General features: G+C 37.6%; 1 protein-coding gene across 36 annotated transcripts in view; it reads right to left on the minus strand.

Moving 5' to 3' along the window:
* The window catches only part of DLG2 (discs large MAGUK scaffold protein 2), a 2,400,703-nt gene that overhangs the window by 539,097 nt on the left and 1,838,162 nt on the right, over nt 1-23,444 (minus strand). For all 36 annotated transcript variants that reach the window (XM_058306073.2, XM_058306075.2, XM_058306074.2 and 33 more), the window contains one exon: nt 1,730-1,874. In XM_058306073.2, coding sequence (XP_058162056.1) covers nt 1,730-1,874 — 145 coding nt within the window. The remainder of the gene's footprint in view (nt 1-1,729; nt 1,875-23,444) is intronic.

The following is a 23,444-nucleotide window of genomic DNA, read 5'->3' on the forward strand; positions in this document are numbered from 1 at the left end:
AGGCTTTGCTACAGGAAAGAGATTCGGTGTCTTCCAAGACGGTGGGGGAGAGGGGTGCTGTTTGCAATTCCTGTGTAAGAGCACATGGCAACCTTTAGGTCTGGAAGATGTAATAACAGTTATATATCTGTAACTCCACGTAGTATAATTAGGTGAAGAGAAGAATTGGAGGAAAGACCCAGCACACACATATTCAGAATGATGATTAATTTTCTATTGAAATGAAAATGTTAACTTTCTAATTGCATTTCACATGATTCATATCCAGTCATCATAAGCTCTGAGGGAGCAAGTTCACCCATTCTTCAAGATACTTTTCAAATCCTACCCTCTGCATAAAGATTTTTCTGATCTTCAAAAGACAGACAATATATCCTTCCTTTGAGTTTCCAAAGGAAATAGATATATATACTTAAACTCTCCCATGGCATACAGTTCTCTCTATACCACTGCTCTTTGTATATCTGAATTAACCTTCCTTCCAACCAAGCTTCGTGAGGGTCATGTTTGCGTCCTCTTTGCATCCTACATATTACCTTACAAGGTGTCTAGCACATATCACTTACTCAATATATATTTGTTGAATTGATCAGGAAGTTTTGTCTTTCCCCCTTTCCTCAGTTTTGACATTAACCTTTCATACCCTTCACAAAGTGGCTACAGAGTCTCAAGGCTGATTTTCCTGAATTCATCCTGTTTGAAAAACCCTGAGAGTTAAATTTCACCTCTTAAGGTAAGACTGATCTCAGTTTATGGTGTACTTGAAAAAGAGACATATTTTGGGGGCAAGTCGTTTTAGAATCATCACTATAAAAAGCAATAGTTAATTTAATGGGCAGATAACAAAATTACTCAACCCTTAAATTTCTCCCAGGAGGAACATCTGAATTTGGGAGAGGTTCAACGACTTGCTTAAGACCACATTAGTAATTAATGGTGGGTCCTGAAGTACATTCTGATTTCCCAGTGCTCCAATTGGACTCTTAAAATTTCAGAATGAGTAGGTTTACTGATATCTATGAAACTGTCCCTTAATTTACCTCCAGAGAGTGAAATGCTTCTAAATCTAGTTCCCAAAGACAGAACCTTAGACAAGGCTTTTGGTTGACCTATTAAGAAAAGGAGAAAACAAGGGGCTAATGTAGCAGTAGACTTCATAAAGACCCTAGCAGAGTGTGTCAGAGTTAGTTCTTGCCCTAGAAGCCCCCACCCCCAATTCACCATTACTGCCATAGAGATTGAGGATTTTCTCTGGCTGCCCAGCCAATGTAACATAAGATAAGAGCTAGGATGATGATGATGATTGAGGATAATGGTCTCACCATTCAAGCACAAGAGCCCTCCCTCAGTTAGAAGCAGAGAGCTATCTCTGATCTATTTTTCAAACCTCTCTTTTCTACTCTGCTACTATATGTGTCTGAACTAGGAAGAGGGAATCTTAGGGCATGAGGGCTATTGTGCTTTAGACTTAGCCTTTAAAACACTGTTACCATACCACGAAGCTTTTCCAGGAAGGTGGACCTGCCAGCCCCTCAGGGTACCCCACCTTTCAAATATTAGGTAAAGGCCAGTCAAGGCAACCAGGGAGTGAAGTGGATGATAGGCCCCTCTGAAGTATTTCCTAAGACTAAACAAGAGTGAAGATGCAAGCAGAGAACTCTTTTACAGAATTTCAAGTTTGCAAACCTGGCAAGCTGCTAGTAGGGGACACGCTGAGTGTGGTACTTACAGTGAGTAATATCAGGTGGACCATAAGGATCAGTCATGTAAATGGTGGTGGGTTTGCCAACTTTCAGATAAACCACATCTGACGTGTTCTTCAAAATTGCTACCGCCTCTTCATGGGTTACTTCCTCTAAACTGTAGTTATTTACCTGAAAGGGGGGAACAATCAATATTAAAGTTAAATCTGTGTAGATAAAGAGAAATATCCAGGCAAGAAGAGATCTGGAAACAAGACCTTATTTAAAATTAAATTGCAATGATTACAGTCCAGTATCTGTATGGTACTTGGGCAGAATAGAATGATTAATGGCATAAGCCAAGCAGATAAGGGGCAGACTTTGATGCTATAAAACTTGGATGTTTCTTGCTTTTTTTCTGTAAGGAGGTCATACATTATAATGGAACTCAGATTACCATTTGTGGAAGAGAAAAATGAGAAGTCAAGAGTATTATAAAAGTAATACATATACATTGAAGAAATTCTTTCAAGAAAGCAAACAGAAGAAAATAAAAATCATCCATGATTTCCCTATTTGGATACACACACACATACACACATATTCAACCTACATGCATGTACTTTATTCTTAACAAAATTGTGACTATATTATACACATTGTTTTAGAACCTGACTTTTAAAAATCTATAGTGATCATTTGTCCATATCATCAATGCATGTCAATGATAAGATTATTGTTTTCTCAGTGCACTGTATTGCATGGCTATAACATAATTAAGTAACGTGTTACCAATGAATGTTTAGTTTGCTTCTCATTTTTTGCTACTATAAAGAAGGTTGCATTGAACACCTTTCTGTATTTGTATATAAGTTTGATGATCTCTTTGGGGTAAATTCTAACAAGTGGAAACTGGTGGAAAAAACTATATGAACATTAATAAGGTTTTTGATACCTATTTCCAAAAATGCCTTCTGGAAACATGGACAAGTTTACTCTCATACCAGAACTACATGAGAGCTCCTATTTCCCTATAACTTCATCAAATTTGGCTTTTATCATTTTAAATCTATTTCCCAACAAAAAAGCCATTTCTTTAATTTTTTAATTTTTAAATGCTTTCAAACTTACAGGGCCTCTTCAAACATTATACAAACTCTATACAGAGAACTCCAACAATCCCATATATCCTCTACATACCCAGATCCATCAGTTTTAACATTCTGCAACATTTTCTGTATCATTCTATCCACATGTCTATCTGCCTAAGAATCTCTTTAATGATCTATTTTCTAAATACTTGAGGATAGGCTGTATTCACCATGCTCCTTGAATATTTAATACTGCCATGTTCATGTCCTAAGACCAAAGATAGTCACACACGTAGTTACCTTAAGTGCAGTTGTCCAGTTCAAGAAATTTAACCTTGATAGAAAGTTTGTAGTCTATATGCTATTTTTTTTTTTCATATATTCCAATAATGTCCTTAAGCCTGTTTTCCTCTCTTGTTAGATCCTGTCCAGGATCACATATTGCATTTAATTGTCATTGTCTATTTAGTTGCTCTTTTTAAAATGTTTATTTTAGTTGTGGGAACATATATACAACATAAGCTTTCCCATCTCAACCACTCCCAAGCATACCAGACAGTGAAACTAATTATAATCACAGTGCACCCTCAACACCTTCCTTTACCACTTTCATATCTCCCAAAAGAAACCCTACACCCATTATTCATGAACTCCCCACTCCCCCTGCCCCCTCTACTTTCTGTCCCTAGGATCTCTGTAGTTACCATGGAGCTTAAATGTGACATTCCAAATGTATAACAATCTTAACTTCAATAGTGTAACAAACTATGTTCCTACAACCCTCTGCCTCTCCACTTTTATGCACTCATCAAAAAGTTACATGTTTATATATTATGCGTTTAAACCAACTAATTTCTCATTGTATTTTATACATTTGCTTTTTAGATCCTGTAGGAAGTAAAAAGTGGTCTTACGAACCAAAACCACAATAGTGGTAGCCTTTATATTTACCCATGTCATCACCCTCATTGGAGACCTTTATTTCTTCATGTGGCTTTGATTTGTTGTCTACTCCTCTCCTTTCAGTCCACCAAACTCCTCGTAGTCTGTCTTGTAGGGCTAGGCTAGTGGTGACAAATTCTGTTAGCTTTTGTTTATCTGGGAAGTCTTAATATCTCCCTCATTTTTGAAAAACAGTTTTGCTGGATATAGGATTCTTGGTTGGCAATTTCTTTTTTTTTCTTTTTTTTTGCTATCAGCACTTTAAATATGTCATCCCACTGCCTTCTTTCTTCTATGGTTTCTGATGAGAAATTGGCATTCAATCTTATTTAGGCTCCATGTACATTACACGTTGCTTCTCTCTAGTTGCTTTCAAATTCTCTTTACCCTTGGCATTTGACATTTTGAATATAGTATTCCATGGTATAGGTCTATGTACGTTTCTCCTGCTTGGAGTTTGTTGAGTGTCTTGGATGTGTATATTCATGTTTGCCTTTCATTAAATTTGGGAAACTTTCTGCCATTATGTCCCACTTTCCTTTAGTTTTTGAGCATATTTAGGCATTTTTTAAAAGTCTAGGTATGGTATATTTAGGTTTGGTCCTCCTTATATATGGCTTTTAATTCTTTAATATTCACTTTTGACTGCTACCACTTCCTTTCTCTTTGTGTGTTTTTAATCTTTTGCTGAAACTTGGATATTTTGATATTTTAATGTGTTATCAGTGGAATTTAGCCTCTGAGGCATCTTTTCCTTAAGCTAGTATTATGAACAAGTCTCCCTTGAATGTTAGGAACAAAAGGAAAGGAAGGGAGGAAGGGAGGGAGGGAGGGAGGAAGGAAGGAAGGAAGGAATAAACAAACCAAAACACCTCTCCCACTTTTGGCAGTTGACCTGTGTGAGAGCAGCCTTTGAGGGCTTATTTATACAAAGAGCTTAGACAATAGCTCTGGGCCAAAGTTTAGGGGCCTCTCAGATCCTTTCTTGCATGCCTTTTGCCTTTTGTCTTCTGGACCTAGGAATTTCTCTGTTTACAGGGATTCAAGTGTCCGGTCTTCCTCAGGAAACAGTTTGCCCCTGCTCCCTGGCAATGTGCTCTACATTCTACTGCCAGCAATCTCTTGCCCCAGGCAGCCCAGCTTGACTGCTCCTCCTTGGCATTCTATGGCAGGGCTCTGTGAGCTGCCTTCTACCCACAGGCCAAGTTCTGGGATGGCAAGCCTCTGATGTGCGTCCAGTTGCTAAGGCTGCCGCCAATCAGATTGTGCCAAACACATATGCTCCCAAAGGGTGCACAAGGGTTACTCTGCTTCCTCAAGAAAAAGATGAGGGATGTCTCTGTACTGGGATTGTGGGTCCCTGGGCCGAGCCTGTGAGGGGGCTAGGGAGGGGCCAGTCATGGTGTCCAGAGACCCTACAGTTTTTGAGTAGCCTTTCTCTTGATTCATGGTCACCCTGTTTCTGCAAGTCTTCATCTGTTTTCTGGAGCTTTGAGAAAGATGTTTCAGCCAGTTCTTGCTGGTTTTTCAAAGCTTCTATGGGGAGACAGAGCCTAGACGTTTCTTACTCTACCATCTTGGTCAGGGCAGGCCAAAAGGCCATTGACATGAGTCTATTTGCAAGGGAAATAGTGCTAATGTTGGAACACAGGGCTGAGAAGGTGAGCTAGGTCAAGGTTGCCATGTTACTGTCAGCTTTAACAGCTCCCTTTCATTGTACAAAAACCCTGTGACACAAATGCCATTCTTACTTCATGGCACTGACATTACATGGCTGCCTGAAATAATTTTAAGATAATATCTACAGGAAGACATAGCCTTTGAGGAAATGAAAATAACCATTCAGGAAGTATTTGAAATATCTAGGTTATCTATATTGGGTTACTATTTTCTTATGCAGTGATTCATTAGTTAGTTTCTGCTGAAATGCTATAGAATTAAAATAAATGTGCCAAGAGTGTTGGATTGGACTCCTAGTGTACATATTCTCTCTATTTAGTTAGATGTTTAGCCGTGTAGGACCTTATAGCATTGCTACATATATTTGCCTATGTTATTGTGTTACATTTGCTATTATGTTATATATAAATTCCATGTGCCATGTAATTCCTGGTATTATAGTCTAAATTATGGACCCTGAAATAGAGAGAATAGAACCTGAATGTGTGTAGTAATGTTGACTGTAAGCTTTCCACTAATCTGTAAGGCCCTCTACCACTTTCTATGTTTCTCCTCTAGGTAAGTAACTTTCAAATCTTTTTTTATTCCCAGTGTCTAGCATTTCTTGAGAATTTTTGCATCTATGTTCATTAGAGAGATTGGTCTGTAATTTTCTTTTCTTGTCATATCTTTATTGGGCTTTGGTATTAGGGTGATGTTGACTTCATAAAATGTGTGGGTAATTTTCCCTCCTCTTCAATTTGGTGTTCATTCTTCTTGAATGCTTCATAGAATTCACCTGTGAAATCTGGTCCTGGGCTTTTCTTTGCTGGGAGATTTAAATAAATAAATATATATATATTTAAATAAATAAATAAATATTTATTTATTTATTAAATTGTCTTTTTTTAAGATACATAAATCACAAAAAATGTTACATTAAAAAATATGAGAGGTTCCCACATACCCCACCCCCCACCCCCCACTCCTCCCACATGACCAACCTCTTTCATCAGTGTGGCCCATTCATTGGGCTTGGTGAATGCATTTTGGAGCACTGCTGCACCGCCTGGATTATAGTTTACATTGTAGTATAAACTCACCCCCAGTCCATTCAGTGGGTTATGGCAGGATATATATGTCCGGCATCTGTCCTTGCAATATCATTTTGTTAGGAGATTTTTAATGGCTGTTTCAATCTCTTTAAATGTCATTGCTTTGTTGAGTTCCTGTATTTCTTGTAGTCAATGTAGATTGTACATTTCTAGGAATTTGTCCATTTCCTAAAATATGGACAATTATTTGACATACAATTTCTCATAATGTCTCTCATGATCCTTTTTATTTCTGTGGAGTCAGTCATAATTTACTCCCTTTCATTTTTGGTTTTTAAAATTTAAAAATTTTTAAATTAAAAAATTTCCATCTTCTCTCTTTTTTTGTTAGTCTAGTTAAGTGTTTGTCAATTTTATTGATCTTCTCAAAGAACCAGTTCCAGTTTTGTAGATTTTCTCTGTTTTGTGTGTGTGTGTGCTTGTTCTCAATTTCATTTATTTTTGCTAAACCTTTATTATTACTTTCTTTCTGCTTGCTTTGGGATTGCTTTGCTGTTCTCTTTCTAGATTCTTCAGTTGTTCAATTAGATCTTTGATTTTAGGTCTTCCTTTTTTTTAAATATAGGTGTTTAGGGCTATAAATTTTCCTCTCAGTACTACCTTCACTGTATAAGTTTTGGTAAGTTATGTTTTTGTTTTCATTAGTCTCAATATATTTAACAATTTTTCCTACAATTTCTTCTTTGAACCACTGATTGTTTAGGAACTTGTTTAAACTCCACATTTGCAAAATTTCCCTTTTCCCATCTATTACTGATTTCTAGTTTCATTCCATTATGATCTGAGAAGGTGCTTTGTATATTTTCTATCTTTCTACATTTATTGAGGCCAGACTTTTGACCCAACATGTGGTCTATTCTGGAGAAAGATCCATGAGCACTTGAGAAGAATGTTTAACATCTAACGTGGAATGCAATGTTCTGAATATGTCTGTTAGGTCTAGCTCAGTTATCATATTGCTCAAATTCTGTTTCCTTGTTGATCTTCTGTCCAGTTGTTCTATCTAATGATGTGAGTGGTGTGTTGAATCTCCAATTGTTATTGTAGAGATGTCTATTTCTCCTAGTTTTGCCAGAGTTTCCCTCATGTATTTTGGGGCACCCTGGTTAGGTGCGTGGATATTTAAGACTGTTATGCCTTCCTGGTGGATTGTTCCTTTTATTAATATATAATGATCTCTTACACACACACACACATATATATATATACACACACATATATATATCTTATACATTTTTTGCATTTAAGTCTGCTTTGTCTGATATTAGTATAGCTACCCCTACTCTTTTTTGGTTACTGTTCGTATGGAATATCTTTTTCCAACCTTTTACTTTCAGCCAATTTGTATCCCTAGGTCTAAGGATTCTCTTGTAGGCAGCATATGGATGGCTGATTTTTTATCCATTCTGTCAGCGTATATCTTTTTTTAATGTTTTTATGTTGTAAATTTTTAAAATTTATTTTACTTTATTGAAGTATATCATTCATACATGAACATACATAAACAATAAGTATATAGTAAAAGTTATGAACTTACAAAATAAGCATGCATAACATCATACAGGGGTCCCATATATCACCTCACCACTAGCACCTTGATTGGGGAGTTTAATCCATTCACATTCAATGATATTACTATAAATGCTTTATTTATTACACCATTTTATTATTTGGCTTTCATATGTCACACCTTATTTTTGTCTGTCTTTTTATACTTTTGATTATTCTTTCTGCTAGTCTTACCTTCCACACTCTCCTCCAAGCCTCTCTCTACTGTCTTTTTCATTGGGGCTGTGAGGCTCCCTTTAATGCTTCTTGAAAGGGCAGGTTCTCTTTCACAAACTCTCTTAGTTTCTGTTTATTTGTTAATATTTTAAACTAATCTTCATATTTGAAGGACAATTTTGCCAGACAAAGAATTCTCAAAATAAAAATAAAAATAAAATAAAATAAAAAGAATAAAAAAAGAATTCTCAGCTAGCAATTTTTCTCCTTCAGTATCCTAATTATATCATACCACCGTCTTCTTGCCTCCATGGTTTTTGATGAGAAATCCACAGTAAATCTTCCTGGGCATCCCTGGTATATGATGGTTTGCTTCTCCCTTGCTGCCCTCAGAATTTTTTCTTTGTCTTTGATGATCGACATTCAAAGAAGTAGGTCTATTCAAATTTATTCTGATTGGGGTATGCTGCACTTCTTGGACATATAAAGTCATTTCTTTCATGAAAGTTTGGACATTTTCAACTATTATTTCCTCAAATACTGTTTCTACCCGTTTTCCCTTCTCTTTTCCTTCTGGATCTCCCATGACATGAATGTTGTTGTGCTTCATGTTATTGTTTAACTGCCTTAGCCCCTGCTCAATTTTTTTCTATTCTTTTCTCTCTCTATTCTTCTCTTTCTTCAATTCCAGCTGCTCTCTCTTCTGTATCACTTATTTTTCCTTCTATCATTTAGAGTCAGCTGTTATGTGCCTCTAATGTATTTTTTGTATCATCTTTCATGTCTTTCATTCCTATAAGCTCCGTTATTTTTCTATTCAGGTTTTCAAATTCTTCCTTGGGCTCATCCAGTATCTTCTTGATGTTCTTTATCTCTTTAGCCATATTGTCTTTCAACTTGTTGATTTGCCTTTGGAGATTTGTATGAACCTCATTGATTAGATGTCTCAAATCCTGTGTCTCATCTAGAGCTTTGATACATTCCTTAGTTTTGGCCATTTTTTCCATTTTTTTTAGTGTGGATTGTAATTTTTTGCTGATATCCAGGCACCAGAGGATGATGATGAGTTTACTCTGATGCTCAATCTCTCTCTCTTGTGTAGGGATTTAGTATCAGGAGGCTGTGTGTTACTGCTATTCTTTGATTTTTGTTTCAACCTGTTCTAGGTCTTTAGGATTGTCCCTGTTACTTGTTTAAGTCTGGGCCATGGACCCAATAATGGGTTGCAGATCTGCTTTCAAGGGCCTTGGGGAGGGAGGCTGTAAAGACCAGAAATAAGCCCCTCGTTCTTGTTTACTTTACATTTCCTCACATTCACTTCCTTGGTCCACCAGCAGGTGGCACTCTTCATTAACCCTCTCAGTTCAAAGCCCGGCTGGAGTGTGCTCAATGCAACACAGACAGCAACAACATGACAGAAGATCATGCCTGGAGGCTATTCAGAGCCTTGCAATTAAAAATTTCTCTGTCTATTCTCCATCCTCTGCTGGCAGCCCCCTCCTTTTCCCTGGGTAATAAAGTGGGAGATAAATCCACTCCCCTTTGTATCCTCCACAATCAGTCCCAGTCAGTAGTGAGGGTGAATGGGAGTGTTAGATCTATTCGCTCCCATGCCAACAGCCAATGCAAACAATCCTCTACCCTTTCCTGGCCCTGGCAAGGCTCATGGTACACAGCACACCAAATTTGTTGGCCAAGAGAACCATCCTTAGGCTGTTTCCCTCTCTGTCCTGTGTCCTGTGGAAGTGGACCCCTGTGGCCCCCACTGTCTGGGCCACAGCCAGAGGTCAGAGAAGTCAAAGATGTCTGCTCAGAAGGTGGGGGGAAGGGTGCTGGCAGCTGCAGATACAGCTTCTACTCATAGTCTTTTCATCAAGATTCTTTTCCTGTGCCCCTCTCTCTTCTGGGTATTGTCTAGACTTCCCTTAGTGTCCTAAACCCTACAGCATTTTGTCCAGGCTGTTATTGCCTGTCCTCTATTTATTCTTCTGGGAGAGAAGTGAGTCCTGTATCTCTCTAATCTGTCATCTTCCCAGAAGTGTCATATATTTTGACATGAATTATATACTTATTCTCCATAGAACCCCATGAGGTGGACATTAATAATTAGACCTATTTTTACAGATGGAAACAACTTATGTTTAAAGAGGTTAAGTTGCAACAGAGGCCACACAGCCTTCAAGTGATGAAGCCATCAGTTACATCTCAGTCCTCCTGATTCCAGATGGTACAGTGACCACTAAATGATACTGCCCTTGAAGAGGTGCTGGCAAGGATAGACATACTGACCAATGGAACAGAATTGAGAATTCTGATATAGATCCTCCCATATATGGACAACTGATATTCAAAAGGCCATGAAGTCTACTCAACTGGGAAAAAATGGTCTCTTCAAGAAATGGTTTTTGGAGAACTAGATGTCCAAAGGAACACCATCGCACACCCTGTACAAAAACTAACTCAAGATGGATCACAGATCTAAATGTAAAAACCAAGACCATGAAGCACTTAGAAGGTAATGAAGGGAAGCTTCTATGAGATCTTGTAGGAGGAAATGGTTTCATAAACTTTATACTCAAAGCACAAGCAATGAAAGATAAAATAGATAAATGGGACTTCCTCAAAATTCAAAACTTTTGCACTTCAAAGGAATTTGTCAAGAAAGTGAAAAGGCATCCTACTCAATGGGAGAAAATATTTGGTAACCATCTGTCTAATAAGGGCATACAGCATATATATCCAGCATATATAAAGAAATCCTATATCTTGAAAATAAAAAGACAAACAACCATTTAAAAAATGGGCAAGTGATCTGAATAGACACTTTACCAAAGAAGAAATACAAATGGTAAAAAGCACATGAAAAGATGGTCAACATCACTAGCTGTGACAATTTGGTATTGTTTATGAATTCCAAAAATTGATACTAGATTGCGTTTGTAAACTAGTCTGTTCCTCTGGGCATATTAGATTATATTAGACACAGAGGTTTCACTTTTTCTTTATTAAATCAAGGTTAGGGCTTTTATTTGACCACATCATTAGGGCAACTTGGTTTGAGTCCCTGCCAACAACTAGCCTACAGCTGTACACTATATTAAATAGATGCTCAATCAAAGACAAGGGAGTAAATACATGGTGAAGGAGAATACAGAAGCAAATACACAGGAAGAGAGAGTGTTCCACAAACAGCCTTGGGAAGAGAGATGAACCTGATAGTCTATAGCTGACCTTGTGGAGAGACCTGAGCAGCTGAGCCCAGAAAGAAAGGAGCCCTGGGGAGAGAGATGAGCCTCATGCCAGCCTACAGCTGTGAAAGAAAGGAGCTGGGACCACAGAACCTTAAGAAGAAAAGGAAGCCTGAACCCATGCAGAGACTGGCAGCCATCTTGCTCCAACACACGGCAACAGACTTTGGTGAGGGAAGTAATTCACTCTTTATGGCCTTGTGATTGTAAGCTTCTATCCCAAATAAATAGGCTTTATAAAAGCCAATAGACTTCTGGTACCTTGCATTAGCACCCTTTGGCTGACTAATGCACTAGCTATTAGGGAAATGCAATCAAAGTTACAATTAGATATCATCTTATACCTATTAGAGGGGGTTGTTAAAAAACAGAGGACTAAAAGTGTTGGAGAGGATGTGGCAGAAAGGGAACCCTCATCCACTGTTGGTGGGAATGTAGAATAGTGCAGCCATTGTGGAGGACAGTTTGATGGCTCCTCAGGAAGTTAACTATAGAACTGCCATCCAACAATCCCACTTTTGGGACATAAGCATGCACACCAATGTTCACAGCAGCATTATTCACTATTGCCAAAACTGGAAGCAAACCAAGTGTCCACCAATAGCTGAATGGATAAGTAAATTGTGGTATATACATACAATGGAATATAACTCAGCTATAAGAAGGAATGCAGTATAAACACATGGGATAACATGGATGAATCTTGAAGACTATGTTGAGTGAAGACAGTCACTAAAGGACAAATATTACACCACCTCACTGATATAACTTAAGCAAATCGAACAGACTCACAGTGCTAGAGTCTGGAAGATGGTTAACAGGAGACTGAAAGGGAGTGGAGGGTGGTGAGCCAAGGCCCATATGAGCAAAATCTGTGATAAGGTGGAAGGATGTGATTGGGCAGTGGATGGGTGTGACAATCATGCGGTGACGTGATTGGGTTCGGCGGTGCTGGTCTGTGAGGGGGATAGGGTGGGGGGTTGGGTTGGACTATCCATCAAACTGGAGGGAGGGTTGGAAGACAGAGCAGGTGAACTCTGGGGATCTGCAGGTCTGTGGTTAAAATTACATTGGTGTGAATATTCCTTTGGCAAATATGGCAGAGGGTTTTTGGTGTCGGGCATTGGGTGTGGGGGAATATGTGGGATAGGGCTCACCTGGGGCATGCTTCTATGGAATATGTAAGTATTCATCTTGTCATAGTGTGTTATCTCAGTGTGTAGAGACCCACAAAACAAACAACAAAATATTAAACTCCCATCCTGAGGAGTCCTGGTGTGTTCTCAATTAGAAGGACAAGAATCTTGAGAACATAGGCAGTGCCTAATAAAACAAAACAGACCAATATGCCAAGCTTTCGATATTATTTCAAGTAACTATGAACCTTAATCTTCAAAAATTGAAACTTAGTGGTTTCTATAGGTAAAGAGGGGTGGGGAGGGAAGAATAGAACAGATGGATCACAGGGCATTTTAAGGGCATTAGAATTGTTTTGCATGATCTTGCAATAATGGATACAGGCCATTTTAAATTTTGTTAAAACCTATAAAAGTGTATGGTACAAAATGTAAACTATAATGTAAACCATTGACCATGAGTAGGAGCAATGCTTCAGTATTTGTACATCAATTGCAACAAATGTACCATCCACATGTAAAATGTTATTAATAGGGGAGAGTGAAAGAGGGGGAAGGCATTGAGTATATGAGAATCCTTTAAATTTTTTTATGTGACTTTTCTGTAACCTAATGCTTCTTTGAAGATAAAATGAAAAAAAAATTGACATTGGGAGAACATACAGAAGAAATCGTCAAAGATCCTACAGTGATGAAAGACAATGTCTAAAAATGTTTATTTCAAATTTTTAAATTTTTCTATTCTTATTTTTGTATTTCATTTGGTTTTTAAAATTATTATTATCTTATTTTCTTACTAATTTTATGTGTTATTTTTGGCCCCATTTTTGGAGAGGTTTTGGGTTACAGAAGGGTCACAGTTGTGGCAGGGGAAGATCACTGGTGTGGAGTGTCAGGGATTGGGAGACATGTGGGGAAGGGTGCTCGTGGGCCATGCCTCTAAGTCATATGAAGAAATTCAGGTGTTCATGGGGCATTGTCTTGGTGGATGGAGACCCACACAACACCCGAAAGAATCTTGAATTCCCATCCTGGGGAGTCCAGCAACACTCTCTAATAGAATGGCAAGAATCCCCTGAGTACATGAGCAGTGCCTAGTGAAGGAAGACTAGGCCCTTGATAATGATATTGATATTATGCCAGGCCCTTCATATTGATGACTATATTTATGAACCTTTACTTGTGAAACTGAAACTTAGCCTAGGTATTATATATTGCCTAAGTTACCTCCTGAAAGCCTCCTTGTTCTTCAAATGTGGACTCTCTCTAAGCCAAACTCGGCATATAAACATACTACATCCCCAGGTATGGGACATGACTCCCAGGGATGGTCTTCTCTGTCACTGAGGGATTATTACCAAGTACCAACTATCAATGCATTTGGAAAAATAGTTTGACCAAAAGGGGGAAATAGTAAATACAAATGTGTTTTTATGGCTAAGAGATTTCCAAGTGAGTTACGAGGTCATTCCAGAGGTTTTGCACATGTATGTCTCAGCAGGATCTCATTGACTGCCACAGTAAACAATGCCTCAAACAGCAGACCTCCTGAGGGCTCTAGAGATATCTAGACACTATAAGCAGTGCAGACAGGTTCAGCAATTTGGAACTTTGTCAGTGGGTCTTACTTTGGAATTTATGCTCCCCAGTGTATAACAGAGTTAGACTCATTTATAGTTTCCCTACATATGACTCTTCTGTCCCTTTTATTTGAACCCTTAATTAGCACTCTGCTTGTTAAATATATGTCCCAGAGACTTAAACCTTTGGTCTGTTCATATGCCAGTTGAGTCCCAAATCTCAGCAAGAGTTGTAACACGTACCCTCCCTTTCACTGGGCTCACCCAGGACAACTAACAAGGGGATGATGTTGGATAATGACCATCCCAAGTAACAGAGATAGTCTGCAACTGCAAGCAAGACAGTTCCATCCATCTGCCCTACGGAATCTAAGCCCCTCTCAATCAGAAACAGAATGGGCATCACCATCCCCAAGTCCTCAAGATTGAGAAATGAACAGTGGACTAGAGTAGACTTATGAATATTCCAGCAATGGAAGAACTTGTATCATTGATATAAAGGCAGTGGCCACCAGAAGTTCTGAGGGGAGAGAGGGGGAAGAATGGGTGTAATGTGGGAGCACTTTTTGGACACTGGAATTGTTTTGTATGACATTGCAATGATGGATACAGGCCATCGTACATTTTGTTAAAACCTATAAAATCGTGCAAGGCAAGACAGAGGAGCTGGTTTATTGAAACATAGTGCTTCTTATCATCACTTCTTTCTCCCTTCAGGGGGGCGGGGTCTTCCTCCAAGGTTTCATATGAAGTAGCCGAAATTCACAAGTATTATAAAAGCCTGAGTAATCACAACACTACTCCCTCAATCTGGTGGTAACAGTATATATTTTCTCAATATACTGACGTTATCAAAAAGAAAAAGAAACAAAATGGAAAATAGAGTGCTCTTGCTCACTGTCTCTTCACAACTTCTTTATATATCTGATAAATCACTTATTTTAGGGCGGTACAACTTGTGCTTAGATACTGAATATTGACAAGTAATGCTCATATACAGTAGTTTAAAATGTATACAGAAGTGGGTATTTTTTCTGACTTATTCTTTGACTGTTGTGCTCATGGCACTCAGAAACACCTCAATTCAAAAAACAGAAGAGAAAAGGAATGTTGTGCCATAACACAGAGGGCATGGCAAGCCAACAGATCAAGACCCCTAAGGCTAGAAACCTACCGGATTAGATTCCAAGTGGCACTACAGCTCTATCTCTGGCAAGGGCTCAGAGAGCACACAGCTCATGAAATTATAAGGGGAAGAGATGTGAGACAGTATTTACTAAATTGTACTTTTCACCTCTTTTAATGGGGGCAGTGAAACCATCCAGACAATGTTACTTTCAAGTGCATTTTTGGAGAGTGACTGAGCTAGTTTTCAGACTACCAGGAAAATCTTCAGACCGAAAAGCAGAAGTTTAAGCAAAAGGAATGAGGTGAGAGGTGAGGAAAGAGAGAATACTTGGGGGATAACAGGAGTAGTTTAAAATAGCCTGTTTTCAACTACTTTCCTTCATTAGGTTTTTATTGGGCGTCTGAAGTATTGGAGCTGTCCTATAGATATCAGCCTTGCAACAGGTGGTATTTTGGAAACAGACTGTAGCGATTAAGAGCACCGTGCAATCCTTTTGGGTCAGAGCAGGACCTCCTACCTGCATGACCTCGGGGAAATTTAGTTAATCTCCTAAAGGCTGGTGCTGACATCTGTAAAAGAGCAGTAAATCACTGCCTTTAAACTCCATTGCTTAAAATGTGATTACCTAGGTAATATTTATTATTACTATTACTCTTGTCACCATCCAGCCTTCTTCCAGAGAACAGGATTTCTTTATGAAAATTTTCACTGAGTATTTTCCTGTAAACATCTGTGAACTAATGAGTTTCATTAGGATACTGCTGATGAGACATCTATGTGGCTTTAAAAAAAAAAAAGCTTTAGAATAGTATGGGAACTGGACCAAAAAAGTGCTCTTTTGTGCTGAAGTTGTCAAAATGTTTTTCACAAAAGTGGGTTTGTTTGGGTTAATTATGTGTGCATATTGTCCTGTGAACTCTCAAGATAAAGGGCCTACAGCTGGAGCTGATTGTATGCATAGAAAGAAACTTTATGCTGATTGGAGAGTTGCACTTGTTTTTCTTTATTATTATCATTTTCCTTTCTTTTGTATCAAGAGTCTGCCTATAATGGTGAACACTGAGCAACTGTCCTGGCTTCAGAAAAGGTGCCATATGCACTTGAATGAAGTGCTTTCTGTGGGGTGCACTACACAGAGGCAGACATACTTACAGCCTGGCTCTGTGTTTGCAGTAGGAAAAAGGACTCTAGGCAAATAAGAGAGGCTGCAGGTTAGATGACTGAGCCTCCCAAGAAGAAGAGGGAGCAATGAGTTTGAACACAGAGCAGACAAAGAAAGTGTCAGCTGAAGAGAAAAGTGTCAGGAGACTGGTAAGAACGGGACACGACAAATTTTATGGGACTTCAGGGAGTACATACGAACCCATAAGTAATAGCAGAAGGATGGAGAGAGTGATAAGAAGAAATGGGCATTGTAGAGATGGCAAGATTTCCTGATTCATTCAGGAATTTCAATGTGGTGGCTCAAACTAGGAGGTGAATAGGGACAAAAAAGTTACCTGAGATATAACACAAAGAAACTTGGGTCTCTAGAAACTATAAAAAATTCACAAACTCTACAGTTAATTTGGAAAAAGGAGGCAAATTCATTATTAGATTGTAAGTTAAAATTTTGAAAGGTGAAATCCAACATAGTAGCAACAATGATATCATAATAAATATGCACAGATCAAAAACTAAAATCTCTAGTAATAAATAGAAAAATACTAATAATGGTTATTTGGGGCTAATAATGATTTTCTGATTTTTCATCTTTTTAGCAATGAACATGGATTAGTTATGATTAGAACCAAACTGACTCTAATTTTTAAATGAGCAGGAACAAAATCGTTAAAGAAGAACAGACACTGTAAGTACAGTGTCATTACAAGACACATGTAAAAATCTTAGAACTTCTATTAATATTTACCATATTGATCTTCATCTTCTGAGTTTTTTGGTATATGCACAATGTATCTCATGATTGATGGGAAGATTAGAATAGGAGAAAAGGAGGTTAACTTCTCATGCCCCCAGTGAATAGACTTAAATTCATTAGAAAGTATAGCCATATTGTGAACATAGGTGTTTCTAGAACTAAAGGTAAAATGGTATAATGAAAATCTTTTCTTTTTTCTTTTGAGGGACTGGGGGCTGGAGATTGAACCCAGGACCTCCCCTGTTGGGAAGCCAGCACTCAACCACTGAGCCACATCAGCTCCCCTAAGTTGGTTTTAAAAATAATTTTTAATGTAGAATCAGATCTGATTTCAATGCCCTGTGTCATGAATTTGGGTTAATAACATATTTACTGGACTTTGACTTTCATATCTGTAAAATGGTGATAATATTAACTTATTTGTTAGTTTATTTGTGTTGGTGAGAAAGGAGATACTGTTTATCTGAAAATATTCTATAGTATATATAAAGCAATATACAAACAGAAATCAGAACAACCATAAACAGACATCATCCTTTTGCTATCCTAACACTGAAAATATACTTTCTGTTCAGAACTCTTATTCTGGAAATTCTCATCCCTATCTTTTACAATATTTGCTCCTGCAGTGCCCCATCTCACCTCAAAGGAAATGCTCTCTTCTCAAGGGAAATTATTAGATATTATTCATCTTTATATTATCCCAGTGGGATGCATTGTAAGTAGTAGGCACTTAATAAATATTAACCTAGTAAGCTAGATAAGTTTGTAAGAAACGTAATGACCTAGGCATACCCAAAGAAAAGCAATCAAAATTGCCCATTTTACAGAACAAATGAGGCATTTGGGTTTAGATTCTATTTTCCATTTGTGTTGAGTCAGAAAGGAAAGGATAAGGAATGAATGCCATTCATCCAGCACATTTATTGGACACTCACTTGGGCTAGCATGGGGGTTCAAGGAGAAAAGCTGGTACAGAAGTGAGCACTAGCTCACATCATCTTATAATCTTTATGATCAAAGCTCCAACGATGTGAATTTCTTCCTTCTTCATTAATCACTGATGCATTTCTTAACCTTTTATTACACACACATATACACAGAGAGAGAGAGCGTGCACTATTTTGATTGACTCAAGCTTCCTTTAAAGCAGTGGTATTTATGAACCCCAGGACAATCTACTGGAGCAAAGGAAAAAAGTCTTAAAACTTCTATTAATATTTATCCCATTGATCGTCATCTTCTGAGTTTTTGATATATGCTTTAAAATGTACATAATGTGCTAGCATATGATGTGCATGCAATTTAAAGCAAAGAAATATACATATATTATAGGAAGCTTTTTGTTTTTCACTGATGGTGTATTCTAGTGGAAGAATTTAAAAACCTCCACTCTGTAACATGTGCTGATGTATGACACCTACAGAGTGAGTTCTATAAACTCACTATATTAAACTCATTATAAGAAAAAGAAATAAAAAATGATAAACTGGAAGGCTTTAAACTATTTATAAAATATATCATTGTACAGAGTTTGGTATTAGTTTATTGCAATTGAAATAAATTATAAGGAGTTCAAGAAATACCAGGTTTTTCAGGTGTTTCAGAAGCAACTGTAAGGAAATTGGGTCTTAAGGGTGAATTGTTTCTAAACGCTTTCATCCTTTTGAAGGAAATTGTTAAATGAGGCTGCGTCAGCGTGTTGGAATGAGTATCATCAGCACAGCCATCCTCAGCAAGGGCAGTGACAGTGGGGAGGGGTGGAATGTGGTTAGGTCAAGGCAGAACTGAGGTTCTTAACCTGGTACACATTAGAACAATTCGGAAAACTTAAAAATAAAAAACAAAGCATGGCCCCTACCCCAGAGATTCTTATTTAATTATTCAGAGTTGAGGACAGTGTTACCATGGGATCCAAATATATAACTGAGATCGACTATACTGCTGAGAGGAATTTGGCTTTAGAATTTTGACATTTAGGTCTTTATCTAAGTTATATAATTATTTAATAGCTATGTAATATTTGGAATCCCCTTATCACCTCTGGGTTTCAATTTTGTCTTCTGGTAAATAAGAATACCAGTAATGACTACCCTAACCACCTCTCAAGTATTGCAGTGAAAACTAAGTGAGTAAATATCAGAGAAAGATGTTTTTGGTTTTTTTTGGTGTTCTTATTTATTTTTCCTTTATTTTAAAGAAGCTTTAGATTACATAAATGTTATATCAGACTCATTCAGGACAACTAACAAAAGGATGAGGGTGGGGGAATTTCCAGGAAGATGGCATTGGAGTAGGCAGGCAGAGGAAAGAGCCAAAAGCTGTCTGAGGGACTTGTTTTGAAGGTCAGCAGAGCAGGATAGTGCACCAAAACTCCCAAGATGGTGAGAGACAGAGGGACAGAGAACCCAAAACAACAAACGTGAGTTACCAAACTTATCCACTGGCCAGGAAGGGTTCACCTCCCCCACCCCCTATATTAAGCTGGGATAAAACCTCTGGCTCACTGCAGATGAGTGAGAGGGAAAAAGACATCTTCCCCTTGTCACCTGTTACAAGGCAAAAAGGAGGGGAGTTGAGGGGCTTCTTGTCAGTGAATTCTGCCAGTAGAGCCTGCTCTTAATCTTGGCTCTGTCTAGACGAAAACACAGGAAAGCAGAGATTGAAACATTTCCATGGAAAGGTGCAATGATGAGCACCAGCTGCTGGACAGTCTGGAATTTGCATGAACAAACACTGATTTGGGGTCTTTCTGTACCCTAACTCCAATCTGCATCCCATTAGTGAGTCCCTGGCCCAATTTTGATAACTTAAGCTGGGCAATTTTAAAGACTTAAAATAAGTTGACTCAAATAGTAAAGAAGAGCAGTGAAGAAAAAAATAAAAACAATTGGCAAGAGAGAGAGATTAGACCTCAGAGTAAATTCACCAACATATTTAGATGCCTACAAATAGAAAGAAATTACAAGCCATACTAGGACACAGGAAGAGATAGCCCAGTCAAAGGAACAAACCAAATATCCTGAAGAGATACAGGATTTAAGGCAATTAATCAATGCTAATCACACAACTTTCTTAAATCAAGTCAAAGAATTGAAAGAAAATATGACTAAAGAGATAAATAATATTGAGAAGAAACTGGGTGAGCAGAAATAACAATTTCAAAGCCTGCAAAGAAAAGTAACAGAGCTTATGTGAATGAAAGGCACAATGGATGATATTAAATATACAGTAGAGGCATATAAGAGCAGATTTTAATTGCTCAAAGGCAGAATTAGTGATTTTTGAAGACAGAACATCTGAACAAGAAAAGACAGGAGAACAGAAAGAGAAGAGAATGGAAGAAATGAAACAGGATCTCAGGGAACTGAAGGACAATGTGAACATGCAAACATATGCACTATTGGTGTCCCAGAAGGAGAAGAGAATGGAAGGTGGGCAGAAAGAATATTTGAGGAAATGATGACCAAAAACTTCTCAACCCTTATGAAAGACATAAATATCAATACCAAAAAATGACAATACACTCCAAAGAGAATAAATCCAAGTAGGTCTATCCTGAGACATCTACTATTCAGAATGACAAATAACAGAGATACAGAGAAGATTCTGAGAGCAGCATGGCAAAAGCAAAGCATCACATACAAGGGTAACTTGAAAAGATTAAGTGCCAACTTCTCATTGGAAACCATGGAGGAGACATGAAAGTGATAAGATGTATTTGAGGTACTGAAAGAGAAAAACCGCCAGCCATGAATTCCATATCTGCCAAAAATATCCTTCAAAACTGAGGGTGGGTCTTCAAAGATAAACAAAAACTGATAGAATATGTTACCAAAAGATCAGAATTACAAAACATACTAAAGGGAGTGCTGCAGCCCAATGGAAAAAACTAGGGTGAGAGACTCAGAGAAGAGTGTAGCACTGAAGATAAGGAAGGGTAAATTAAAGGGTAAAAAAGACAGACAATAGTGTGATAGGATAACATAAAGTCAAAGGACAAAATGGACGACCTGAGTAATGCCTTTACAGTAATAACATTGAATGTTGATGCTTTGAAGTCCCCAATTGAAAGACATAGACTGATAGAATGGATAAAATATATGAGTCATCTATATGTTGTCTACAAAAGACTCATCTCAGGCATAAGGACATGACCAGGTTAAAAGTGAAAGGTTGGAAAAAGATAATCCATGCAAATAGAAACCAAAACAGAGCTGGAGCGGTGATACTAGTATCAGACAAAATGGATTTTAAATGCAAAACTGTCTTAAGGGTTGAAGAAGGTCATTACATACTGATAAAAGGGGCAATTCACCAAGAAGAAATATTTATGCACCTAACCTGAGTGCTCCAAGACACATGAGGCACACACTGGCAAAACTGAAGGGAGAAATAGATGTCTCTACAATAATAGTTAGAGACTTCAATACACTGTCTCAGTATTAGATAGACCATCTGGACGGAGTATAAATAAAGAAACAGAGAGCCTGAATAATGTGATAAATGAACTAGACCTAACATATCTATAGAGCACTGCATCCCCAAGCAGCAGGATAAACATTCTTTTCAAGCATTCATGGATCCTTCTCCTACAAGATAGACCATACCTTGGGTCACAAGACAACTCTCAGTAAATTTTAAAAGGTTGAAATTATACAAAACACTCTTCTGATCATAACAAAATGAAGCTAAAAATCAATAATGGATGGAAAAAGGGAAAATTAATAAATACATGGGGATTAAATAGCACTCCCTTAAGTAATAAGTAGGTCAAAGAAGAAATTGCCAGAGAATTCAGCAAATATCTTGAAATGATTGAAATGAGAACACAACATATCAAAACCTAAGGGACACCACAAAGTCAGTGTTGAGAGGGAAATTTATAGCTCTCAATGCTGACATTAAAAAAGAAATAAAAGCTAAAATTGAAGATCTAACCACACACCTGGAGGAACTAGAGAAAGAATAGCAAAATAATCCCACACCAAGCTGAAGGAAAAAAATAGTAAAGATCAGAGCAGAAATAAATGAAATTGAGGGAAAAACCCCAAAATAAAGAGAAAATGAACAAAACCAAAAGTTGGTTCTTTAAGAAGATCAACAAACTTGAGAAACCCTTAGCTACACTGAAAGAGAAAAGATAGAGAAGACACAAATAAATAAAATCTGAAATGAGAGAGTGGAAATTACCACTGACCCCACAGAAATATAGAGATCATAAGAGGATACTATAAACAACTCTATGCCAAAAAGCTAGACAATGTATAGGAGATGGACAGAGTCCTAGAAACACATGGAACACCTACACTGGCCCTAAAAGAAATAGAAGACCCCAACAAACCAATCACAAGTGAAGAGACTGAAACAGTCATCAAAAACCTCCCAAAGATGAAAAGCCCAGTACCAGATGGCTTCACAGGTGAATTCTCCCAATAAGTCACAGATAAACTAAAACTGATCTTGTTCAAGCTCTTCCAAAAAATTGAAGAGGAAAGAATGCTACCAAACTCATTCTATGAAGCCAACAACACTCTAACACCAAAATCAGAAAAAGATATTATGAAAAAAGAAAATTACAGACCAATATCTCTAATGAATATAGATGCAAACATCCTAAACAAAATACTTGCAAACAGAATCCAAAAGCACATTAAAAGGATTATACAACATGATCAAGTGGGTTTTACCCTAGGTAGGCAAGGGTGATTCAAAACAAGGATATCAATTAGTATAATAAACTGCATTGATGTACTGATGAAGAAAACTCACATGATCCTCTCGAAAGATGAAGAAAAGGCGTTTGACAAAATATAGCACCCTTTCTTGATAAAAATACTCCAAAAGATAAGAATAGAAGTTTTCTTAATATGGTAAAGTGTATATGTGAAAAAACTACAGCTAGCATATTTTACTCAATGGTGAAAGACTGATGGCTTTTCCACTGAGATCAGGAACGACAAGGATGCCCACTGCCACCACTGTTATTGAGTACTGTGCTAGAATATTTAGCTAGATAAAGAAATAAAAGGCTAGATAAAGAAATAAAAGGCACCCAAATAGGAAAGGAAGATGTAAAACTTTCACTTTTTCCTGTTAATATGATCCTATGCCTAGAAAATACTGAAAAATCTGTAACAAAGCTATTGGAACTAATAGACAACTTCAACAAAATGGCAGAATAAAAGATTAATACACAAAAATCAATAGTGTTTCTAA

Source organism: Dasypus novemcinctus, chromosome 10 (genome assembly GCF_030445035.2).
Source record: "Dasypus novemcinctus isolate mDasNov1 chromosome 10, mDasNov1.1.hap2, whole genome shotgun sequence".
Classification (NCBI taxonomy): Eukaryota; Metazoa; Chordata; class Mammalia; order Cingulata; family Dasypodidae; genus Dasypus; species Dasypus novemcinctus.